Source organism: Lepidochelys kempii, chromosome 8 (assembly GCF_965140265.1).
Source record: "Lepidochelys kempii isolate rLepKem1 chromosome 8, rLepKem1.hap2, whole genome shotgun sequence".
NCBI lineage: Eukaryota > Metazoa > Chordata > Testudines > Cheloniidae > Lepidochelys > Lepidochelys kempii.
The window spans coordinates 46843676-46869318 of record NC_133263.1 but is presented as its reverse complement, the minus strand read 5'-3'; the positions used below and the strand labels follow the sequence as shown (position 1 = coordinate 46869318).

At 45.4% G+C, this 25643-nt stretch overlaps 1 protein-coding gene across 2 annotated transcripts in view; it reads left to right on the top strand.

Annotated features, from left to right (window-relative positions):
- The first annotated feature begins 1439 nt into the window (after positions 1–1439).
- Positions 1440–25643, top strand: part of PRRX1 (paired related homeobox 1) — an 82728-nt gene continuing 58524 nt past the window's right edge. For both annotated transcript variants that reach the window (XM_073358196.1, XM_073358197.1), the window contains exon 1: positions 1440–2087. In XM_073358196.1, coding sequence (XP_073214297.1) covers positions 1847–2087 — 241 coding nt within the window. In that variant the 5' untranslated portion in view covers positions 1440–1846. The remainder of the gene's footprint in view (positions 2088–25643) is intronic.

The window sequence follows — 25643 nt, the reverse complement described above, 5'->3', positions numbered from 1 at the left end:
GTTCTCCTCCCTGACCCCTCTTCAATCGAACAGATTTTTTTGAGAGCCAGGGAGCTGCAATCTCTACAAATAAGCACGTCATATTTTACCTGCTGTCCATGCAGTAATTCATCCCTTATGAGGCTATTCAAGCTGCTGCAGCATTACACCTGGGGGCACGTCAGAGGCCCCTCTCTCTCTTGGTTCGACTCTTCAAGTCGAGGACAGAAGTTTGTGAGTAAATCTTTCTGCAAAACGGGGCTCACGTAAACCTCTGAACTGGCCAAGCACTAATTGAACGAATCAGAAGTTTTCGTATCGCTCCACACAGCTCTCCCAGACTATGGGCCCATTTCTTTATTTGGTCACAAGCCCTGTTGATTGCAAAGGGAGTTTCACCTGGACAGGAATTAAGGCTCCGGGTTCACGTTAAATGCCTTCTCCTACTCTCTCTCCGGCTTTAATGATTTCTGATCTGTCCAGAGCTGAGTGTAGATCGTTCAGAATTACAGAATGGGTTTTAATTGTTTAAATAATCTCTTCCACCCCCCTATTTCCGTGGATTCTAACAGCAAGGAGACCTGTTCTTTCCACTTGGTGCAGAAAGAAGGCTCCTGAAATATGCATCGCACCTCTCAAACAGATCGCCCTAGCCATTAACTTTCATTAATTGTTGCTTGCTGATGCTTGTATTTAATAATATAGTGTCTGGTTCAAATATCTGTGTATTAAATCCAACCCCTTGTTTGGGTTCCTCTCGTCTTTCTTAATAGCCTGAAGCCAAACGGTTGGAACAGCAGGAAACGTTAAAAAAAATAGGAGAAAACTTGATTGGAATGGACATGGACTGTTTCCAAAAGTTTCCCCTGCAGCTGTTATCAAAACATGCAAATGAGAGTCTCCAACAAGATCTAAAACAAATCAGGAGGAGTTAATGCTGAAGCAAAATAATCAGCCTGTTTGAAGTGACTGTGGCTTTCAGTTTGACTTTTCTGCCAGAGATCCTATTGCAAGGAGGGAGAGAGAGAATTCGATCTTTATTTAAGACAAGCAAAGGGTCTTCCCCGCGCTCGCTCGCTACATCAGATGTTGGCGAAGGGGGGGGGGAGGGGAGTTTTTAATCAGTGTGTTTTTGGTGGTGGGGGGAGAGTTTGCGCCGGAGAAGAGGGGTCTGTAAAACGTCAGAAACAGCACAAAGACTTTGCCACGTAATTACAGGCCCCTATTAAGTCTCGAGCTGCCCTCCCTTGGGTCTCCAATTTTCATGTATTCCCTGCAAAGTCTCCCCTGTGTGCCATACTGGCCCTTTTGAAGTGCCAGAGAGCGGCTTGATCCAACTGAGAGGGGAGGGGGAGAGCAACTGAGAGCGAGACCGGGGACCGGGGGGGGGCTCTTTCGGACTCCTGAAAACCCTCGCCTTCCCTTCGGTGAGAGTTAATACTCGCGAGTACATCTGCAAGACATCAGCACCCGTGACCTGAAACCTCAGTTACTCCTGAGACTCACCAGGAGCGCAAAGGGGGCAGCGCGCTCTCTTGGAGATGGTTTAAAGCCGGGACAAGCCTCTTGCTGCTGGTGCCTGCCTGGGAATACGCCGCTTCTCCTGAAAGACACGTTTCGATTCCTCTCCCCCCCTCCCCCATCCCCTCCCTCCTTCTCTCTCTCTCGCTTTCTGTGTCACTTTCGCGTGAGAACTGGGCAGAGGGAGGCCGGATTCGCCCCCTAGAACCTGCCGAAGGAAGCCCAGGGAGCGCCCCTGCTCCGGGGACAGCGTCTGAGATTTTGGGGAGGGTCCCTTGTATTCCCCCCCCCACCCTCTCTCCCTCCTCTTTTGCCTGCACTTTCCCTTTAAGACTTGGAGGAAACCATGACTTCCAGCTATGCCCACATCATGGAGAGACAGGCCGTCCTAGCCACCCGCTTGGAGAACCCCAGCAACCTGGACAACTTACAGGCCAAAAAGAACTTCTCCGTCAGTCACCTGTTGGATCTGGAGGAAGCCGGAGACATGGTGGCGGCTCAGGCGGACGAGAGCGTAGGGGAAGCCGGCAGAAGCTTGCTGGAATCCCCGGGGCTAACCAGCGGCAGCGACACCCCGCAGCAGGACAGTAAGTGAGACCTGGGCTCCCCCGCGCGCAACGCAGGGGCGCAGATAAAGCAGGCGGCAGCGCGCAGGGGACAGCCTGTGATCAAACTAATTTTGGGGGGGCGGGGGGAGCTGCCGTAATTACACGATCCCACAGCTCGAGCTGTGTCCTTTAGCAGAGGCAGCGTTACTCTGGGGGAAGACTGGGCTTGAAAAGGACTGTCCTTGTCCTGGAAAGAGAGAGTCGGATTGGGGGTTCGGTCTGAGCTCTGCGCGCCTGAAGGGCTTGGAGATGGCCAGCTGGGAGTGAGCAATGGCAGTTATTGCTGGATCGGGCAGAGGGGCCAGTATCTGGTGGGGAACGGCTACATGGTCCCGGGGAAGTCAGGCGCTGGCGTCAGCGCCACAAGCGGGACATCGGGCGGCTGGGCTGGGGAGGGACCGTGTGCGCCTGGCAGGAGAGGTTGGGGAGACGTGCTCACCAGGAACGCACGGTTGTTAATCGCCCAGGGGATGGCTGCAGCAGGGGTGCGGGTGTGAGTTAGGTACCCAGGGAGCAGGGCAGACACACCGTGCTGTGTAAGGGGGCTGGCGGAGGGGTGAAATCCGCATCTAAAGCCGCATCCAGGGGTTTCTAACACCTTTCCACGCTCCGCAATGACTGCCCTTGATAAGGGATCAGTAATCAGAGCTCGGATTCAATCCGAATCGGTCTTTAATTAAGAAGTCTTGTAAATTGAACTATAAAATAAGAATACTTATTGGAACCTGAAGGGTTTTAATAAATCTGTGGGACTGGCCAGGAGGGGGGTTGGGAAAAGGCCCCTGGAGCCACCGGTCGCAGATACCTTCCCCCCATCCACCTCAACACAAGCACCACGACTCCACACAAGTACATCGCTAAAATATCGCAGCAAAACCAAAGAACGTCCTTCCCTGCCTTTTTCTCTCATTCACTAAAAAGAGAACTATATTTTAGGGTCCCAATGTGTATTTAAATTTGAGTGGAAATGAAAAGGAACAAACCAGCAGACTTTGCCCTGGTAGGCTGCTTAGTTTTACTATGATTTCTTCATCTTCATGTCCCTTTACTCGAGAGAAGGAGATTGGCTTTTCGTTCCACCCTCAAGTAGTAAAACCTGACTGTCCTAGTACATTCTGAAAAATAAATCCTTCCTCCTTTACGTAGTAACTAGCTGGAAAAGCAGATGCCCCATTCAAGTGGGAGACACGGATTTCTTCTCCCATACTGGCCAATCTTAATGTCTGAGCTCTTCAGCTTATTTCCTGCTGATTTAAGAACCTTTGTCCCAGGTCATCTGCAGTCAGAACGCGCTGTGGATGGCGCTAAAAGAAAGATCTGGAGCTAGGGGATGTCTCTGGCACTTTAGATACAGGACAAAGTATCTTATTTTTAAACACGAGTAAACACTTCCAAAGAGGGTTTGCAGCCCGAAGAGTAGGGGCAGCCAGAGGGTGGGGATGGATTTCCTAGTCCTCTGCTCTCACCTAAGAGCCGGAACCCTGCTGGACTCCAGTGGGAGCAGGATCAGATCGCGAGTACCTGCTACTTGCTGGCTCTTTCCGGGGCGCTTTGCCATTGGGAACAGGATCGGGATTTCAATCCAGTCTCTACGGGGGTGGAGGGGGGTTGCTGCCCGAGCGAAGCCGGCTAGGCCAGACACGCTCGCTCCAGTCTGGTTTTACCGGCACTGCCCGATTGAATGGACAGGGGTTTAATACTGAGACATGGGCGGTTCCGGTCCTGACAGGCCAACTCGGGTGTGTGTGGGGGGCGCAGGCCGGAGCTCTGGAGCCGGTTTAATCAGCGCTCCCCCTTTGCTGTATTGGACGCCCAAAACCGCCTCCTTTATCTGCCCGGCAGAGCCGCGCCACCGGCCCCGGGTGGAACCGAGCATGGATTTAACCCGGGGACTTTGGGTTAAGGGCTGATGGACTAAATCTTGGGGCATCCCAGCCACAGGGTCCTGACGCTGCCTTAATGTCCATCTCTCTTATTTTCAAAGGGAATGGCTCAGACGCAGGTAGGGCCATTATTTACTGTAGGGCCGCCCCAGGAGCCCTAGTGGCGCCCTAGCGCCCCGTTGTGCTAGGCGCTGTACAGCGGCAGAGCTGGGGCAGGCCAACAAGCGATCAGTGCGGCGAGTGCCTGGCTTGAGGGGATGAACCAGGCGATTTCGCTGTTTGTAACGGAGCCACTGTGGCTGCTGGGGAAGGGGACACAGGAATACTCCTGCACCTTTCCGATAGGATCAAACAGATCACCTTTCCTGCTGAAAGAGGCCCCAGCAACACCCACCGCGCGGAGAGATGCATTGAAGCCAGCCACACGATTAAAGCTAATCCCAAAAGCAGTGCGCCCTGTACCTGGCTGGCTCCGCTATTCACTGGTGTATCCCTCAGCCCCCATCCATCCCTGCACGAGGCTCCCCCTTCTGCCCACCAGCCTGAGGGCTACAGGCTTGAGGAGCTTTGCTCCTGTGTGAGCCCGCCACCCAGAGAAACCACATTCGCTTCGGGACGTGTTTGCAAGTGAATGAAAAAAAATGCAACTTTTACAAACATTGCATTTGACTGATGTGCAAAACTGGAAACAAGAAGAGTACAGAAGATTTCATTCGGGCACAGGGTTGCAAAAGCCAATTGCTTTTTCACCAGGCGTACATTACTGATCTAGCCATCCATCCAGACTTAAGTTGTGGTTGTTTCTTTTCAGTAAGCAGGATCTTTCAGAAGTTCTGCGAAGCACAACAGAAATGGACATACTGAGCTCCTCTCAGTCGTCTGCTCTTTCATGGCTAAGGCAGGCTGCGGGGAGGGGATCAGGTTAATATTTGCTGACTTGACTGTGGGCGATTCTAGCGGTGGTGCTTTGGTAGTAAATGACACGCACCAACGCAGGGAAGGAGGCTAGGTATTGACTATATACTGGCTAGGTACTGACCATCTACGCCTGAGGGCAGCTTTCCTTATGCCCACCTCAGATAGATTTAAAATATCCTTTTAGAGTCAGCTGCCTGGTGAGGGCTTTAGGCCTTGTCCCTCTATGCCAAACTCGCCCCTAAGTCCGAGAATTCATTGCCAGATGGCAGAGAGCGAGCGAAATACACGAGAAAGCTGAGCCATGTGTAGCTACGTGTCGTTAAACGTGTCCTGTCCGCCCCCAATCGAGCCCTCCACGTGCATAACTTTCCCGTCGGGATCTTCCTGCACATTTATAAAAAATGTGGGTATCGGTATTAAAAGGGTTGCGTTAGTCGCCCCTGAGGCGGTGCTTTAAACAGCTGGTGAGTTAATTTTTTCCCTGTGTTGCTTTTACTCTAATTGAGAAGGGGCTATTTATTTATTTATTTCGGTTGTGTGAGTTGCAATCGTAAAGCTCATGGTACTGATCATATGTGACCTAGCAGCTCACAATTAATCAGCTTCCTAATTGGCACTTGCACGTGCCTTGCTTTTCCAGCTGATCGGAATAACTCCTCCGACAGCTCAGTCCAGCAGCCCTTCTGCACTTGCGTAATCTTTGCTCGGCCGAGTTAGCATTGCGCACAAGGGCTGGTACAGGATCTCTCCCTAGGTAGCCTTTCACGTGCTTCTTGGCGCTTCCCTGGGATCTGCGATGCGCAGCTGCGGTTAGAAATGGTATCCTCTTCTGAGGAGGAGACTAGTTTGCCTTGGTTATCTGATCTTAGGGACCCGATGCAGAGTGTGCAGGGAACCTTTCCTTCCCTGAATCCCCTGGAGTTGGTGGATGTGAAATCCAGCCTGCCTTCCGCATTCTGCAACTCTCAATTAGTGAAAGCAGCTTGTCCTAATAAGAGCTTTGTGAGAAGCATATGTCGCCATAAAAAGTAGACTAGAAGTCAATTAGAGACACCATGCTGAAGTGGGAGCTGGGCTGTTTGTCCCCCTACCAAGACACGGAAACAAATCGGAGCGCTGGCAGGGGGAATCTATTAGTCATGAAGAAAGGGATTAAAGGGAATATATTAATCATCTGAGCGCAGGGAGCGCACGAACCGTAAGCGAGTGTCTCCTGGACCGACACCTTGAGTGAAATGACTTCTCCCAAATCAGGGGTCGTTTTGATGTGCTAGAATAAATGCATCAGTGAGCGGGACTTGTGCTTGGAGACGTAAGTCTTGCAAAGAAAGTGGCTGGGCAAACCAGAGTCCATGGAGTGCTCCAATCCAGCCGCACGAGCTATTGTCCGCACGGCGAGATAAATGTTTTATTAACTAGGAATAAAATTCCTGAGATCGTTATTTTCCTCTAGGAAATTGTCATACGATGTGATGTAGCTACAACATACAGATCCGGTTTATAAATGCGATGTAGCCCACTTTATAATGCATCTGTCGTTCCTCTCCATACTAGTTCAAACTCTTTTCTAATTTCGGATCACATGGCTCGCATTAGCAGAGCGTACATTAAAATACCATCCTCTACAGTGGCGAGAAATTCTCCCTTACGCACAAACGGATGTCGCAGACCTACTCCCAGTTTCGCCACGTCTGGTCGGTTACACAGAGAACTTTCCTGCAGATTTCAAAGCCCCAATCCGTTTTTAAAATCCCCCCCAGCGTGCCATAATTAATGCCACAGCTCATCATTTATCTCTCAACGGATATTTCCGTTAGCGGCTATTATTAAAGCTTCGATCCTGCTTGTGCTGAAGACTGCTAAAATTCCCATTGACTTCAGCGAAAACTCAGGCCCCGAGGGAATATTTATATCTGGCAACTTTATTTAGTGTGGTGTCATACTTTCTTTGACTGTCTCCATACAGCTTTGCAAACGCTATTAGGGATAGTTAAATTAAAAACATAAAATAACGTTGTCTGGTTTCCACTAACCATCTAACCAAAGCATGAAACCATGTAGCACGTTCTCAGTGTATCTGCTTAACTATCATACCGAGGGAGGCAATTAACAACAGACAGGCACAAATGTGGCATCTAGTTGCTGGGAGGTTGCATTTTATAGGCCTATTTCTCAAACAAGCTTATCAAACGTATGTATGGCGCTGTGAGATCATTACAGTTGTTAAATTTTTACTGAAGGGTGGAGAACGAACACAGCGGCAAGTACACCCAGAGCCTGGCAAATGTTAGAGATCATGTTAAAAGGAACCGCATGAAGAGAGCTGGGGGGGGGGGGGGGGGGATTCACAACGCTGTCCCCAACCTCTGCGCGTTAGCCCGATCTCTCTCCCCGGGAGCCCAAAACTCTATTGCCGGGGCGCGGCGAATGAGGGGGGTTTGGGACTGGGCTTGGGACTGCAGAGATCCACCGATCTCACACGGAAGGGACCCAGCCCCTGGCAAAATCCGGCCCCTTAAGTCAATTGCAATGTCCCGACTGTATGAGGGCTCCGCATGGGAGAAGCAGTGGAATCGCATGGATCGCTGCTGGTCTATTTCAGGGATTATTCCAACAATTCCCCAATCTGGCCTCCTAGAAGAATTGACGATACACTATGAAATGCCAAGTTTCATTCTGATACTTGTGCTAAATAACCACCCTGATATCTGAATTTCAGCTCTTACATTCCCATGTTTCCTAAACCGATAGGATTTACAGACGAACACCTCTATTCAACCACCGCTACAAAATCCACAGCATCCGACTAGCATTCTGTGTATTCCACTTTATTTCTCGTTTGCTGTAAGAAAAGAAAAGAGAGCCATGGAAAGCGGGGCGCGTGTCATGTCCTCTTGAGGCCCAACAAGTTAAATGACGCAGCTGCGCCGTAGTGACTTCTCGGTGCAGGAGAGAGAAACTCGTCGAGCTGAATTTAGGTTGGGACCAAAATGCTTTTCAAAATCCGTTCTGTGCGGCGGCAAGAGGCTTGTCTGTTTGCCAGGAGCCCCGTTTCAGATTAAGTAACAAGGATCATTAATTAGGTTTATGACAGGCTCATACAAAGCGTTCACGGGGCAGAGAGGACTGGAGGTTAAAAGGCTGTTTGGATAAGGATTGCGTTTCCTCCTCCAGCCAGTCTCCAAACATTTACAAAGCGGGCAGGGATTAGACAGAACAGCCACCCCGGCCCAGATCAATGGAACCTCCAGCCAGCCCTGCTTCTGACAGCGCTAAAAAGTCGCTGGAGTTTTTAAAAGTCTAGTATCTTTGTAGTCAGTCCTTCCAACGCTCCTGTGAACGCCAACGGGGCCTGGAGATCTGGGCCAGATTCTGGCTCCAGTGACATGCGATAGGAGTTTTTCCATTTGGAATAGCAGCTAGTCTTTGCTATTTAACCTGCAAGGGTTTACACATTAAATAGACAAACCTACAGTAACAACAAGAATATCTATCTATCTATCTATCTATCTATCTATCTATCTATCTATCTATCTATCTATCTATCTATCTATCTATACTTCCAACAACCCCAATCATTTCCATATTTAAAGTTGTCATTTCTTCCCAAATCTGCTACCTTTTCGTTTGCTATTGTTGGCATTTAAAAAAACGACACACTTTGATTTTAAATAATTGTATGTATACTAATGTAACCTAATGTCTATGTGGTCCAAAAATCTCCTTAGCTCGGTAGGGTTCTTCCTCCTGAAATTCTATGGCTGGAAGCTATACAAAGGGGTTGCTTAGCCTTAACTACACCAGCCAGTGAATGTACCCGACTAAAACGGACCCAGGGTGCGTGGATTGGCTCATATTTTATCCAGCAAAGCAGCACAGAGCAGGGAATTTTTTTAAAAAAATCGAATTTGATTTTAGAGGTGGCTGGATCTGAATAAAGCCACTGGCCCTTTAGGCCACCGGTGTTAGTTCTGTACCTCTCATTACCGATCCGGTGAAATGAGATCGTTTTAGAAAAAAGCTGAATTCCCATGGAGGGCCCGATCCCACAGCAAAAGTACCCGCAGCGACTTCCGCAGGACGCCTTTGTGAGCAACCTTTACTCCGGTGAGTAAGGCGAGGTGGGGTTTAGCCCTGCAATCTCTTTGGGGTGTCTAAGGAAAGAAGAATCAAGGAGGGAGATTTTCAAACGCTAAGGGATTTAGGCGCTCAAGCCCCAACTGAAAGTCAGTGACTAATGCACCCTGCCGAACAAGAAAGCCTTCCTTTAAAACAGCATTTCCAGGCGCTTGCTACTTAACCCCCAGTCGCCTGCGTTTACAGGTTTGCTGGAGGCGGGCGGGGGGCAGAGGACGGACCTAAAAGCCCTGCTCGCTAAAGCACTCTGATGCGAATATGTCTCTTTGCGGCGTGAAGCTCGCTCGCGGGGCGCGGGTTGGCTGAATTCCCTCCCCACTGCGGCACCAGTTCCCTGGACGCTTAGCAGAGATCGCTTCCCATTCAGGGAGCTGCATCGTGTCAGCCCCCAATCTGAAATGGTAAGCGATGCACTTGCCGCGCTGGTTACTCCTCTGAGGATCCCCTGTGTGCATTGCATGGGGGTTGCCTGCTCTGCTGGGAAGGCTGGCTCCGAAGTTGCATGGAAAAAAAAATCTTATTAAAGTCAACAACCTTTGAATCAGGCCTTAAGTTTCTCTCGACTCCTCGGAGCTCCAGGGCTCTGCCTGAAATCCGATTTAAAAGGGACTTTCTTTTTCTGAGGAAGAAATATATGAAGCTGGATTTGCCCCTGACTTGGCAGCTTCCCGCGGGGTTATAGCAGCAGCCGCTGAGATGAGGGGGGAAGAGGTTGTAATATTCCAGCGAGACATTGCTCAGGGTCGATCAGCTCCAAAGAGGCAAACTCGAGTAATCATTTAGTATTAGCGCGTTATTGTGTTTTGTTTGATTGAAGGTAAATACAGCAAGTGTAACTTGCAAATGTTGTTTAGCCACAATGCTATCCTTATTTTTCAGTTGAAAGTCAAAAATCATCTCCCAGAGATCCCCTCAGTCTGAACTTCCACACCAAAATCAAGGCCATTGTTGTTGTTATTATTTACTTTAGTAACTGGCTCTCAGATTGCACTTCTCATCAGCAGATTTCAAAGTACAGAAAAAAGGGACTATTTACCTCTCAGTGTTACCAACACACACGTGTTTTGCTGAGGCAAACCAGACTTGGGGAGGGAGACTTGGGGAAACACTGAAAACCTGCCTTTGGGTTTTCTTGCCCTGATACCCAAAGTAAACTCCGCTGAAGCTGTTAAACTAACACAGCTGATAGGGTGACATTTTGAGCTGATACTGGAGAACTGAGCTTCCCCAGAGTCTGGGGCTGCTGTTTTCTCCTTGTCGAGAATATCTGAGCTTATGCTGCTGGCTGATTTTAGAATCAGACTGAGGCCCGGTGTACAAAGTTAGGTCGACAAGAGCCACCTTGCATCAATCTAATTGTGAATGTGTCTGCATTTAAATTAGTCTCCCCCTGGTGTGATGTGAGTGCCCCATTATGGTGACGCAGTAACACCATGTCCCTGAACCGCACTGAGCCCTGATTGATGTACTGAGGTTGATGCAGCATGAATGTAGCCACTGCTTTACTTCTGTCTATCCTAACAGTCCTCCAGCAGCTGTCCCACAATGCCTGACACTGACCACTCTGGTCACAATTGTGAACTCCACTGCCCAACATCACAGTGACCAGAAGGACCTCTCCCTTTTAAAACCCTGTGAATTTTTGAAATGCCTTTTCCTGATTGTCCAGCTTGGTGAGCACACCTAGCAGCTCCCCATTGTGTGCTCCAGCCACGCTCTGGCTTGGGCCTGTGGGGAGAAGAGGCTGTGCAGAACAGCTGTGGAAACATGGATGTCTCTGAGCAGATTGCACGGGGGATACAGGAAAAGGGCTAGAACAGGGATCAGCAGCAGTACTGCATGAAAGCAAAGGAATTGTGGCAGGCCAGGGAGGCAAACAGTCAGTCTGGTGCTGAGCTGCAGACCAGCCGCTTTTACAAAGAGGCAGAGACTCCACCACCACCCTACGCACCACTGTGAATACCTCTGAGGAGCCCTCATCACAGCATGAACAGCGAGGACGAGGAGGTGGAGGAGGAAGCAGAGGAGGATAGAGGACTTGCAACCAGGGGGTCCAGCTATGTCCGAAGCCAGGACCTGTTTGAGACTCCAGTCCAGTCAGTCCTGGCAGTGGAGCACGGGCGAGTCCAATGCAGGGCAAGGAACCTCCGGTAAGTGTGTAATTGTATTTCCCCATTACAGTGATGTACTGAAGGCTCCCCCAATTTAACAGAACACAGCTATCACCTTGTCATTAATTTACTTGCACTAGAAGAGGTAGCAGTACAGCAAAGAGAGGTGGAGTTGCTATCTGCTTTTCATTCCTCTGTAGAGTTAGGTGTGTGTGTGTGTGTGTGTGTGTGTGTGTGGCGGGGGAGGAGGGAATGGACCATGTGGAACAGTTTGTGTACACAGGGACATCCCTTGAATCCCCTTGAGATCTCGATGAAACTTCCATGGAGGTACTCTGCCATCCTCTCCCAAAGGCTTCCAGTGATGGCAGCCTTATTTCTTCTTCTGTGGTAGGACGCTTTCCCACGCCAGTCAGGGATAACTTTGGCTGACACCATTGCAGTAAACAGACTAGCAGCATATGGGCCCAGGAATCTTCAGAATGCCAGTAGCAGCTGTGCTCTCTGTGCCTTGGTTATTCTCAGGAGTGAGATATTAGCTAAAATCACCATGGCTGGTGCTAGTATTCAGTGCCATTTCCCTGTGCTCATAGTTTCATGCAGCTGAGCAATTACCTCCACTCACCCCTGGTGGGCCATACTCTCCATGGTGCAGTGATTGGTGCCGTGCACAAACACTCCAAAGCAGAAGTGTTAATAAGCATGTCCTGTTCAAAACTTTAGGGGAGCAAGGGAGGGGAGTTCTGAATCTTAACTTTTGCTTTCTGTGGTGACTATAGTGACAATGGTACCTGTGTGTGTTTTATCTGCAGCTACTGCTGTTGTGGCCTTGAGGGGCTCTACCTTCACCCCCGCAAAACATCTGAGCCAGATAAGGAGGAAAAAGAAGAGGACTTAGGATGACATATTCAGTGAGATCCTGCAAGTCTCAGTTGCATCAGACTAAGGTCTTGGAGAGTGAACATTGCAGACAGCCTGGAGAAGGAAAGAGAGGACAGGGCAAAAGGCCCAGGAGTCCCAGCAGGAAAAGGAGAGGGAGACCTATCAGGACATAATGGGGCTTCTCTGCAAGCAAACACAGATGCTGCAGACTCTGGTAGACCTACAAGTTCAACAATCCCAAGTTCACCACCCTTTGCAATCCATGAAGAATTCCATTGCAGCATCTCCTTATATCTCCCTCAACATTCCATATGGCATCAGGGTCTGCGTCCCTACTTTTACCAGTGCACCCCAGGGGACATGAAGGACAACCACAGTTTCACGTACACCAACCTGTGAGAGCCACGGTTGATGTATGCATAGGTAAAATGGATGTGAATGTTTTTTCCTCCTGTTCTGTTCCATTAATTTATTAAATTTTTAATGTATTTGCTTTTAGATTTCAAAGATTTTTCCTTGTGCTGGTTTTATTACTGAATAAAATTCTATTTGGAAAATAATTCATCACAACATATGCTTCAGAGTGCCTAGAAGTTCTAAATGCACCCACTTACTTGTTACTGAACAGAGTGACACAACTCACAGGATCAATGAAAAACACAGTGTTATTGTAAATGCACAGCAAGCACTGCAAAATTAATAGGTGCATTGACAGTGTTATATCCATAGATGTACTCCAAGGACCATACAGTTTCTAACTGGCCCCAAACAACAGGGCAAGGTGGAGCACAGTACACCACAATGGATTACTGTGGCTCACTGTTAAAGTGCTTGTTCAAAACTTTCCTGAGCTTTATAGCTCTGTGCTGAGCTTTTTAAATATCCCTTGTGTCTAGCTGTTCAAACTCAGCAAATAGCTGCTCAACCTCCGCCCTCCACTCCAGCAGCATCTTTTCTCCCTTTGCTTCACAGATATTATTCAGGACACAGCAGGCAGCTATAACTACTGGGATATTTTTTTCACTGAGGTTCAATCTTGTGAATAAACAACACCAACATCCCTTCAGTCTACCAAAAGTGCATTAAACTGTCATTCTGCACCTGCTGAACCGACAGTTGAATCATTCCTTGGTGCTGTTGAGATAGCTGGTGTTTGACTTCAGGAGCCAGGGGAGCAAGGGGTAGGCTGAGTCCCCCAGGATCACTGTTGGCATTTCAACATTGCCAATGGAAAGCTGCTGGTCAGGAAAGAAAGTCCCTGCTTTTAGCTTTCTGAGCAGTCCTGTGTTCTTAAAGATGTGCTCATCATGCACTTTCCCTGACCAGCCAACACTGATGGCAGTGAAGCATCCTCTGTGATGCACCAATGCTTGCATAACCATAAAAAAGTAGTCCTTTGTGTTGATGTACTCTGCAGCAAGGTGGGCTGGGGTCAAAATGGGGATGTGCATACTGTCTATCGCTACACCACAGTTCAGGAACCCCATTGTTGCAAATCCATCTGCTATGTCCTGCACATTGCCAAGCATCACAGTCCCGCATAGCAGGATATGATTAATGGCTCTATACACATGCATGACAATCACCTCAACAGTGAATTTTCCAACTCCAAAATTATTTGCCAAGGACAGATAACAATTTGGCATTGTAAGTTTCCACAGTGTGATCACCATTCACTTCTCCACTGTCAGTGCAGCTCTCAGTTTGGTGTCCCTGTGTTAGAAGGCTATGCTAAGCTTGGCACACAGGTCCAGGAATGTTGCCTTGCACATCCAAAAGTTCTGCAGCCACTGCTCATCATCCCAAACCTACATTACAATGCAATCCCGCCAGTCAATGCTTGTTTCTCGGGCTAGAAGTGGCATTCCCCCGTCTGCAGCTGCTCCAGGAACACCACCAACAACCTTGAATTGGTTCTCGGAATGTCCCACAGCAATCTGTCCTCCAAGAAATCATGTTCCCTGCTGATCTGTTTCTTTGTACGGCTCTGCAAATAACAGAGGATTGTGTGTCCTCTGTTGGCAATGCTTATGACAATAGTGCAGAGCTGTGCAGGCGCCATGCTTTTGTCAGAGGAGTGCTGAGAAGATTCATAGGAGTTTTTAAAAAGGTGCAAAAGATATGGGAATTAGATGACAATGGGATGGAGACAGCTGCATGCTGGGAAGCTGACCCCTTGTTCCCGTTCACACCCTTGTGACTCCTTTATGCTCCAACAGGCATTGCCAAAATGTCCAAAAAGACAGTGCACTGAATGGTGGCGAGTTGCACGCTCTGATACGTACCCATGGTGCACCACACTGCACAGCGACACAAACACTTCTGGTGAGTATATGCAGTGCCAACACAAGTAGTCCAGTATGCACGCGCACAAGCGATGTACTAACTGCGGCGGCTTTACATTGATATAACTTGCGTCAAGCAAAGTTTGTACTGTAGATATGGCCTGGAGGAGGGTTTGTGCATTTCACTGGGGCTGGAGCACCTGGATTTAGCTCACATCTGGCTGCCACGTTCATCCTAGGTACGAAACATTGGAGAATAGACCATTAGAACTTTGGCAAATCCCTGGAGTCTGAACCAGCTCCCATCTAAGTTAATGGAAAGACTTCAGGGAAAGTTGGATCAGGCCTACCAAGAAGTGGAAATCAGGAGGGGCTGCTTTCTCTGAAGGGAAAAGAGAAGCTGGAGCTATGTGTCAGCGGCGGTCTGGGTGAATGTGGAGAGGAATAGGCTTCTCTTCTCCTGGGAGATCCAGCTTGAGAAGCAGATGTAAGGGATTCACTGGGTCTTTGCATCTTCTCCCTGAAACACTCCCCCCAACTGAGGACAAACAGAACACTCGCTCCTCCCGCAAATACATATCCCAGCCACCCACCCAACCAAACCACCCAGCATTGTTTCGCATTGATGGGGATTATCCATATTTCCCTCTCAAAAGAGCTCACAGCTACAATTCCAATATGCCAGAGATTTAACACAAAAAGTTGCAAATGTTGCCATTTGCTTGGGTAATTTTTATTCCATCTGAGTTTGTAGTAGAACTAGAAATGGTTATGAGGAATAATACAAATAACCTTTTTCTTTAAAAAACAAAACAAACCCAACAATCTATGGTAGGTATTGTTTAGACTGAAATCTATCCAAAGTTTAATATTTAAAACTAAAGCCATTTTTAAATGTAGACCAAAAAAAGTTAAACACCATATTTCAGAAAAACTTATTTTTAACTCCTTCCGTCTTCTAAATAATTAAAAAGATTTACTTGTAATAATCCAGAAAATGAAATCTCCCTAGAAGTGATTGGGTTAATTATGCCTACAATTAACATCTGTTTACATTCCTAACAAAATTACTTAGACTCCACTTTAACTGAAAAAACAAATATAGCCTTAACTATAGCATTTCTACCAGCATCGCCTAATTATTTATATTGCCCTGTAGCAATACACATTGTTTTATGACCTGCAACTAGAGCAGGGCATAATTTTTCAGCTGAAATGACTTTTTTGCAGAAAAATGCAGATCTGGGTGGACCAACAGCTTTCTCGAATCTGTGCTGAAATTGCCAAATTGTTTCAGTCAAAAAACAAACAAGTTCTGACAAAGTCAAAAAGCCTTATTTCTCCATTTTTTTTCAAATTGAATTGTTTTGACTTTTGTTTCAAAAGGGTCTTTTGCTTCAAATTTAAATGCAATTATAATTTTGTAAGGAGGTTTTAAAAAGCGGAAGGTTAGAAATTCCAGCTGTCCTTTAATTATCCCAGTCCTTCAGGGATGGATTGTTTAGGGGAGACAGACAGGAAAGTGACAATCAAAAACTACGTGGGGTTGGAAGTTGCTTGCTCCTGATTAGGGCTAAACTGGAAATGATTTTTTTTCCTAGTGAAAAATCAACAAAAACAAATATTTTTCTTAGAATTTTTTTTGGGGGGGGGAGGGTTGGGAGGAAGGGAATTTGTCAAGTCCCACAAAAATCATTTTTCAATTTTCAGAACCCAAACCAGATTTTTGGGGGGGAGGGTAAAACTGAAAAATTTTTGCACTTCCATTTTTTGATGAATACCCCAAATATTTCTATGAAAATGGACATTTTGCATAGACTACCTTTTCCATCAAAAAGCGGTTTTCATTTGGAAAAAAAAGTTGAGACAACAATATTTTGTTGCCTAACTGTACACCTATGTATAGATATGAATAACTAATCTCCACTAACGCCCAAATCAGCTCACAGTAATAGCAAGAAAGGTTTGATTCCTGCAGGAAAAGGACCAAAAATATCAGATGGTTCCTTTCCCGCTGGGGGAAATTTTTTTCATGATTCCAAATGTGGTGATCAATTTGACCTTAATATAATGGTCCTGGGGCAGCAGACATCCCTATAAGGTAGAATTTAAAAGTATTTTAAGGCAAGAAAAATATACTGGAGATAATGGTATAATCTTTTCTCCTTCTCTGAAAAAAATCAGATATGTTTTAGAGGACAGATCAAATTATCTATCTATCTATCTATCTATTTTGGCTTCACTGTTGTATACATTGCTTAAGGAAGGAAAGTAAGAATCATCCAGAGAAATTTTTGTAGTGGGTAGAAAAGATCAAACATGGATTTTTCTATCCTGTGGGAAATTCCAGTATTTTGATGTTTATTTTAGTCCCAAATTGGGAGGAAAAGAATTGAAACTGTTTGTATAATGAAAAGTTACAGAAAGTTTTGAATCAGAAATGGTGAAACATTTTTGTTTCGACATTTTGTTTGAAATGAAACCTTTCAGCTGAATTTGTTTTTTTCCCACTGAAAATTTTAATTTCAATGAAACATCATTTTCCAATAGGTAAATGTTTCATTCATTTTTTTAACCCAGTCTAATAGTGTATAGAATCTGACAAAATAGTGACTTTACTCTTAATGTCTATCAGGAGGACATTGTCAACATAGTAAAAGGCTGATTTTCTGGGTTGTTGACTTGAGATGGAGTTGCAAATGATCAGCAACTCTGAAAATCAGACCCTAAAAGAATAAAAGTCGATTTAATTTATACCCAACTGACCCACATCTGTAGCTGAACTGGAAGGGTTTTAAAGGCCAAGTTCCCCCTGACAACATAAGACAAAACACAACCAATGTTCAGTTTAAGATGCTGCTGTTTCATGAGTCTCCTGCTAAAGCTGAGGTGGACCTGTATTTCGATTTTCAACGGGGGCCCTGACCTCCATTCCATAGAGGGCAACCCCTCCCATTATAGATAACCAGCCACAGCTCCTATCCCCTCTTCCCTGTGCACTTCCTTGGGAAAGTTCTCTTGTGCAAAAACCCAGCATTACTTATCTTTGAAAGTCCTTTGTGTCCTTCCTTAGGAGAACACCCTAATGAAGGTGGCATGGATTCTTCAGGGTGGGGTCTCTAGAGGTCCTGAATCGGAGTGCTGCTGCAGGATCTCAGGTTTAGAGCCGATGAAGAGGTTTTTGGCTGAAACTTTAAAAATCCCCTTGCTATTGACTTTTTTCTTTTTAAAAAAATGAAAACCTGTACAATTTTTGAAGGAAAATGATGACAAACATGAGAAAATATCTGTTCACTGAATTTTTTTATGGGGAAAAATAATTTCCTGATCAATTCTACCTGATTTATATACAAATCCCTTGCATCTTAATTTATTATAGTCCTTTTAACTGTCTTAGGACTAAGGCGTCTTTCCCCAGGCTAAGTGGTTAGATTCAGTTGTGTCTATGGGCTAATGGTTAAAGCACAGGACTGGGAGTCAGGAGTCCTGGCTTGTCCTATGTCTTGTTGTGTGATCTCAGCAAGTCACATAACCTCTCTGTACCTTTGTTTACTTCTATGAAAGCCAGAACTAAAATAAGGGGAGCAGGTAGGAACACAGCTCTCTGCTCCCCATCGTCTCCTGGGCTTGGTAAGCAGGGCTCTCCCACAGCTCTCCTCTTCCCCTTTTGTTGATTCAACTAGAGCTTCCACTCCTGTTTTGATCATTTTATGTGCTGGCTGAAAATTAAGCTAATGCTTCCATATGAAGGGGTGTTTGTAGAGTTGTTTGAGATTCTCAGATCAATGGCACGATAGACATGTGGGATGGGATTCACAAAAATATTTAGGTGCCTAACTCCCACTGGTACTACTAAGTGCTCTTATTTGCATAGACACCCCCTTAAAACAACTTGCTTTTGAAAAGAAGGCAGAACATTGCATTCTGCCCAAATGTGATAGCCTGCCACCAGTATGAAACATCCAATCTCTCCAAAGCTATATGAATGAAAACCTGCATTATGGGTTGGGTGAGATGCACAGACAGCAGATGCAAAATAAGGGGCAAAGATCATCCAGAGATCCCATTCAAGCTCTTTCTTTGGAAAGGTTTATTTTAGCATTCTGGATTTTAGCCTCTTTTATTCTCAAAACTCAGGGTTCTTCCCAAGAGATGTGGAGTTTATGGACTTGGGATGGACAAAAAATAGGAGAAAACAATCAGGAACTTTACATTGACTAGAACTAGCAGCTGTTAGTATTTTTTCCTATTTTCTGGTTTCAGAGTAACAGCCGTGTTAGTCTGTATTCGCAAAAAAAAAAAGGAGTACTTGTGGCACCTTAGAGACTAACCAATTTATTTGAGCATAAGCTTTCGATGAAGTGAGCTGTAGCTCACGAAAGCTTATGCTCAAATAAATTGGTTAGTCTCTAAGGTGCCACAAGTACTCCTTTTCTTTTTCCTATTTTCTGTAATCGGTAGGCAAATGGAAATTGTACAGAAGCGGTTGGCTGGTTATATCAACAGGTTACAGACTATGTAAACAAGGCAGACTGGTCAATGCATTTAACTCTTGAATGTAATTGGGCATCCCCAAAGGAATACTGTCAAAATAGAAATTCAGGGTCCAATCCTGCTCCTCTTGAAGTTAACGAGAAAAATCCTTTCCACTTTGTTAGGTTTAGACAAAAATTATTTTTAAAACCTGGTCTGTGTGTATAAAACATCCTCACTGCATTTTCCACTTTATGCATCCGATGAAGTGAGCTGTAGCTCACGAAAGCTTATGCTCAAATAAATTGGTTAGTCTCTAAGGTGCCACAAGTCCTCCTTTTCTTTCTTTAAAACATTAATTACCTCCATTTTAATAACTACAGGTGATAGATCCGACAGACTTTACTCATCTGAGTAATCGTTGTTCAGGTGAGTAGTCCAATTGGGATGTCTTGCATGAGTAACAATTGCTCATGTGAGTAAAGGTTGTAGGGCAAGACTTAGATAATTAAAAATGAAAAAAAATCTGTTAAAAGTCTGATTTACTTTTCTCCATTTATGTTGCTTGTGCATTTTTTGCGTGTCACTGTTGGTCCTGTGAGTCTTATAGTATTTGGTATTTGTCTTAAAGCCCAACTCCTGGAGTAAATGTGAATCTCAGTTTTCCTTTCTTTTAAAGCAACTTTCTCACTTTCATGGTTGCAGAGAAAAGCTAGAAAACATGACCCAAGTGCAACCTGAAGGCAAAGAAAAAGACTCCAAACTGTATTATTTTAAAAGAAGTCTGATGGTTTTCTGGAGCTTGACTCATTTATTTTTGAACACTGCCCTTACTTTGGAGAATAAAACTAAACTTTTCTGTTTATAATCAATTTCACTTCCTGATTTGTAGTAAAGTGGTAATCAAGGTGTTCATTACTTAGAGGATAACAGGTTGGAGCCATGCACCATCCCACCCTTATTTCCTGTTTACTTACTGGGTGTTTTGACACCCCCCCCCCACCCGCCATTTGTTATGGAGCTCAGTGGGTCTCAGCCAGGGGGTATGCATAACCCTAGGGGTACACAGAGATCTTTCAGGGGGTACTCAACTCATATAGATATTTGCCTAGTTTTACAACAGGCTATGTAAAAAGCACTAGCGAAGTCAATACAAATTAAAATTTTATACAAGCAATGACTTGTTTATACTGCTCTATATACTGTATACTGAAATGTAAGTACAATATTTACATTCTGATAAGTTTACTGATTTATTTTATAATTATATGGTAAAAATGAGAAAGTCAGCAATTTGTCAGTAATAGTGTGCTGGGACACTTTTGTATTTTTATGTCTCAGTTTTGTAGGCAAGTAGTTTTTAAGTGAGGTGAAACTTGGGGGTATGCAAGACAAATCAGACTCCTGAAAGGGGTACAGTAGTCTGGAAAGGTTGAGAGTCACTGATTAGCTGAATAAAGCAGCGTGTTCTCTGTCTGCAGTACTGTAAGTAAAGTCTGTTTTCTTGTGTACTGAGCAAATTATTATAGTCAGTTTCACTTCCTAGTTCTCCTGCTGTGTTTGTATTTTCGATACTTCAGCACAAAGTTTCCAATTTTTTAATTTAAAAAGGTTTTTACTGAATTTTAATTAAAAACCCCCAAACTAATTCAGTGAAAACATTTCTAACACTAGATTTTGAAATCAATTATAAAACCAAAATGTTCTTTCTGAGGTATTTGACAGAGTGCCTTTAATGACCATCAGCATTCTGTGTTCTTCTGAGTTTCTACTACAAGGAAGTATATTTGTCCCATTTAATGATACATAAAACAATGATTGATTGCATTGCATGGGGGAAAATATTATTTTAGGGCTAATTTGTGCAAGCTTTACTTACACCAGTTGCTTTCAATGGGACTGCTAATGTGAGTAAATGCTGCTCAATGAGTGCAAAGTTTACATATTTCATTCCTTAGTATTCAGAGGCTTGATTCTGCAGCCCCCAACTCATGTGAATGGTTCTCCTGAAGACCATGAAACTATTCCTGTTAGTAGCAGCTTCAGAATTGGGCCTAGATTGTATAGTTGCTTGGAGCTCAGCGTGGCAACAGAATTGGGCCCTGAACTGACAGAGGTTTCCCACAATCAGCATCAATTATGGTTACATCAGTCATGTTTGAGGTGCTTCAGAGTCTGTGGAGGGGATGGGCATGAGGGAAGAGTAGTGGAAGAGCTGGGAAAGGGTGTAACAAAAAAAGTTAAGAGGGGGAGAAGACGAGATTTTAAAACACATATTGACTAAGCAAGTGCTGAATTACAGGGTAAGAATTCATTCTGTGATTTTCTGGCCATTTGAAATTTGCTCCCCTGGTTTATGACATTACCAGAACCCCTTGATGGGATTACAGCCAGGTAGTTCAATGCTGCTTGTTTATTCTATACTTAATCATTTGTGATTCACATATTAAGTATACCCTTGGGGGTTATGTGGTTATTTTCCCGAAAAGTTTTTTTTATTGCATAATTAAGCACATCATGAGTAATTTACAGTGTGTCACAATATTATATACTCTGGCCTCTATAAAGTCTGACCTGACCTGAGGCGAGGTTGAATTGCTGTGTTTCTCCTTCCCCTCCAGATACACAATTCCCAAAGGAGGTTTGGCTCCTGGGTAGGGATGTAGAATGGTGAACATCCCCGCCTAGCAGGAGGCCATGTCATAGCAAAAGAAAGCTGTGAGAGTTGTAAAGGGCCATTGGTTCACCTGCTGTTATCTTCCCTGCCAACTTGAAAGAACAAATGCTCTGAGGGAAAAGGACTAGTGTGGAGTAGCGGAAGTCTGCACTGCCTTCTGAAGTGTTTCTTTGGGTCTGTCTTCGCTGCAGAGTTAACCTGAGCTATCTACACTTGAGTTACTCCTCTCAAGTTAGCCTGGCTTGAGTGAGAATGGCCAGGCTAGGAAATAACTCCCCAGCTCTGTGTCTCCACTAGTGTTGCCCTCACATGGGTGTGACGCTAAGACGTTATCTCATGGTTCTTTGCACTGTGGTAAACTGGTGGGGTCTGTGAATTATTTCCCAGTGAATTGTGGGAGACCTTCTGTCAAGGTTCCTTCCCCATTCCGAACTCTAGGGTACAGATATGGGGACCTGCATGAAAGACCCCCAAGCTTATTTTTACCAGTTTAGGTTAAAAGCTGCCACCACCAAAGTGTTAAATAAAGAACAGGGGAAGTGCCCACTTGGAAACATCTCCCCCACCAAAATATCCCCCCAAGCCCTACACCCCCTTTCCTGGGGAAGGCTTGATAAAAATCCTCACCAATTTGCACAGGTGAACACAGACCCAAACCCTTGGATCTTAAGAACAATGAAAGAGCAATCAGGTTCTTAAAAGAAGAATTTTAATTAAAGAAAAAGTGAAAGAATCACCTCTGTAAAATCAGGATGGTAAATACCTTACAAGGTAATCAGATTCAAAACATAGGGAATCCCTGTAGGCAAAACCTTAAGTTACAAAAAGACACAAAAACAGGAATATACATTCCATTCAGCACAACTTATTTTATCAGCCATTTAAACAAAACAGAATCTAACGCATATCTAACTAGATTTCTTACTAACTCTTTACAGGAATTCTGATCTGCATTCCTGCTCTGGTCCTGGAAAAAGCATCATACAGACAGAGAGAACCCTTTGTTTCCGCCTCCCCCCCCCCCGCTTTGAAAGTATCTTGTCTCTTCATTGGTCATTTTGGCCAGGTGCCAGCGAGATTATCTTAGCTTCTTAACCCTTTACAGGTGAAAGGGTTTTTCCTCTGTCCAGGAGGGATTTAAAGGTGTTTACCCTTCCCTTTATATTTATGACACCTTCTCTGTCCTTTCTGGATGCAGAGAGGGAATTGTGGGATGGTGTTGGAGGACTAGAGGACTAGCGGTGGCTTGAGTAGCCTGCCTCAACATTACACATCAGTTTGACAGATTGTGCTGAGCCCAGTTTTAGCTTCTAAAGGAGTCAGACAACTCCTTTAAAAATAACACTGCACTAGAGCTCAGGGTCTGTGTGCGGCGATGGGCCTCAATATAGGGATAACACTTCAGCTCGCACACCAGTTAACTCTGCGGGGAAGGCAAGCTCTTGCTGTTAGGTTTGTGATCTGACATTTTAGAAATGGCTGCAATTGCCTTGTGAGACCCCAAGTTGCTTTTCCCCACTTGAAACCTGGGATATTTTCATAAGGGTCTTCATAACGATCTTGCCCTTTCATGTGTGGAGGCCTGAATATAACGTTCTAACCATTATCACTCTGCATTCTGAACAATGATATGGGATTCTCCTCTCATTCAGGTGGGAAGAGCTGCTGCTTTTTATCTGTAAACCCAGTGGGGAAGTCACAGCTTGGGACAAATTATTCCTAAACTGCAAGTCGTTATGGAAAGTTAGCAAAAATGGGGTCTGTGGCTCCCAAATATTTGTGGGGACTTGCTACTGACTCCCCCTGAAAAGACAACGTTAGGACACGGAGCAGCATTTCCAGGGGATGTTTAGCAAACCACTGAGTGCTAGATCCTCAGTGAGTGCAAATCAGAGTCACCCCATTGACTTCATCTCAACCTTGTCCTCATTGAATGGCCCCTCACTGGGGCACTGGACCAGGGACTGCATTTGTGTGCTTCAGGGGTGGAGAGATGTGAAGGTGTATGGGGCTACTGGCATGCACCATCCATCGCTATAACTTATTTAAGGTCATTCCCATGTGCCAGGGTTGCAGGACTGAGCCCTAAGTGAGGGTTGTAATGGACATTCATGAAGGAAAACTTCACTGTAGAAATCTTAGTGCCATAGTAGCTGAGCTTTTAGAGAGCTTTGTGAGGAGGCAGAATAGGGGTCACAGTGCTACCCCCTGGTTCCTGTTAGGGGGTGCGCTTCTTTTCTTCCTTGTTTCCTTTTAAAATAAGTAGCCACAAAATTGAAAATGCAGGCTGTGGAAAAGAAAGGCCTGCTGCACTGTATTGTTTGAGAAATAGTGTGTAAGCACGCAAGCGAAGGGTGTGTTGTAATGCATGGGCACAAAAGAAGCGTAGATAAGGTTACATGTGCTTTTCGTTGCTTTCAATTGCTCAGCTGTGAAACCTTAGTGTCCTTTTACCGGAGCTTTTGTGTGGAATTAATCTAGATAGCATGAGGGTAGAAGAGAGGGAGAGAGATTGTCGGACAGTGAAGGACTCTGTTTATCTACAGAACAAGTACAGTATGTAGCTTCCCTTACACTGCCTGCACCCTGAGATGGAGGGAGGGCCCATTGCTAGGGGTCAGAGGTCAGTGCAGTCTTCACGGCTCCCATTCAGTCCTTGGCTTCTCCATTATGATTGCCAAGGATAAAGCCGATTGTGGGCACCTCTCTGTGAGAACTTGGAGAAAGGAATAGATTCAGAGCGGGCCAAATCCATACCCAAAATCAAAGTGCCCCCAAACTTTGAGCACAGTTGGCTCCTTTCTCTATAATGAACTGAACCAAAACCAATGGCCTTTGAAGGGGTTTCAAAATCCAGAACCAAATTGTGTGGCTCAAGTCTATTATATTTCTATAGCTGGGTAACTGAAAGGGGAGTTCACCATTCTGTTTCTTGTGCACTGCGCCTTCAGGTGGAAAGGAGTCCCTGTGTCTGATGCAGAGGTAGCTGTGGGACAGCGGCCATTTTGTCTTCCATTGCAAATGCAGAATGTTGCAGAATGGCCCACTGTGTGCTCTCTGTCCTGGAGACTTTGTATTCCTTCCTTCTTTGCTGTTTTCTTTATCTCTAGTAAGGGAACTCTAGAGGAAGATGTTTTGTCCTTTGTGCGTAGGAAAAGTTGACAAGGCCTGTCTTAGTGTGGCCTACTACAGGGGTTCTCAAACTTTTTTTTTCGCAGACCACTTGAAAATTGCTGAGGGTCTCGGCGGACCACTTAATGATCTTTCCAAATGTTGTTTGTACCATTAGCTAACTATTGTAAAGCACTTTGGATAAAAGCACTATATAAAAAAACCTTAATAATAATTAATGATTTTTTGTTCTACAAATAAAAGCACAAAACTCAAATTTTAATATCAGTAGTCTTACCTTTCTAATGCGATGGATGTACCCTCTCTCCCCCACTGCGGCAGCCCCCGAGCTGGGACTGGAAAAGAGTGGGGTCTCTCCCCGGCAGCCACAGCCCTGGAGCTAGGGAAAGTTGCCTTTTTCTCCCGCTGCCTCTTTCTCCTGCACATCCCAAATTCCCCCCACCCCCTCTTCTCACCCCACTGCCCCCTCCCACCTAGTCCCCCCAAGGCTACCACCTCACCTTACATGTGTGTCTTCTCCAGGGTCCAGGCACCTAATTAGTGGAGCCACGCCGGCACAGCTCCACTAAGTAAGTGGGTGGCCCTGCATTCTCTTGTGTGTGGCCACCCAGGTGTGCACCTTAAAGGGAATTATCACAGACCACCTGTATGGAGCTTGTGGAGAACTGGTGGTCCACGGAACACAGTTTGAGAACCTCTGGCCTAATGGATATAGTGTTGAACTAGGCGCCAGGGTCCTATATGTACTACTGGTCTGCTAAGTGACCTTGGGCTTGTCCAGTCACACCTTGTGCCTCAGTTTCCCCATCTGTAAAATAGGCATAATGAAACTGACTTCCTTTTGGAAAATGCTTTGACATCTGATGAAAAGTGCTGTATAACAGCCAGGTATTATTAGTGACACAGTTAGGTTCATTGGTTTCTCCTCTGGCCCTTGATTATTCTAAGCTGGTCATTACTTTCCAGTGTCTTGGTGGTTATTTCTTAGCTAGAAATAAGCCTGTGACCTCCTGGAGGAGAGAGAGTAATTTGCAGCA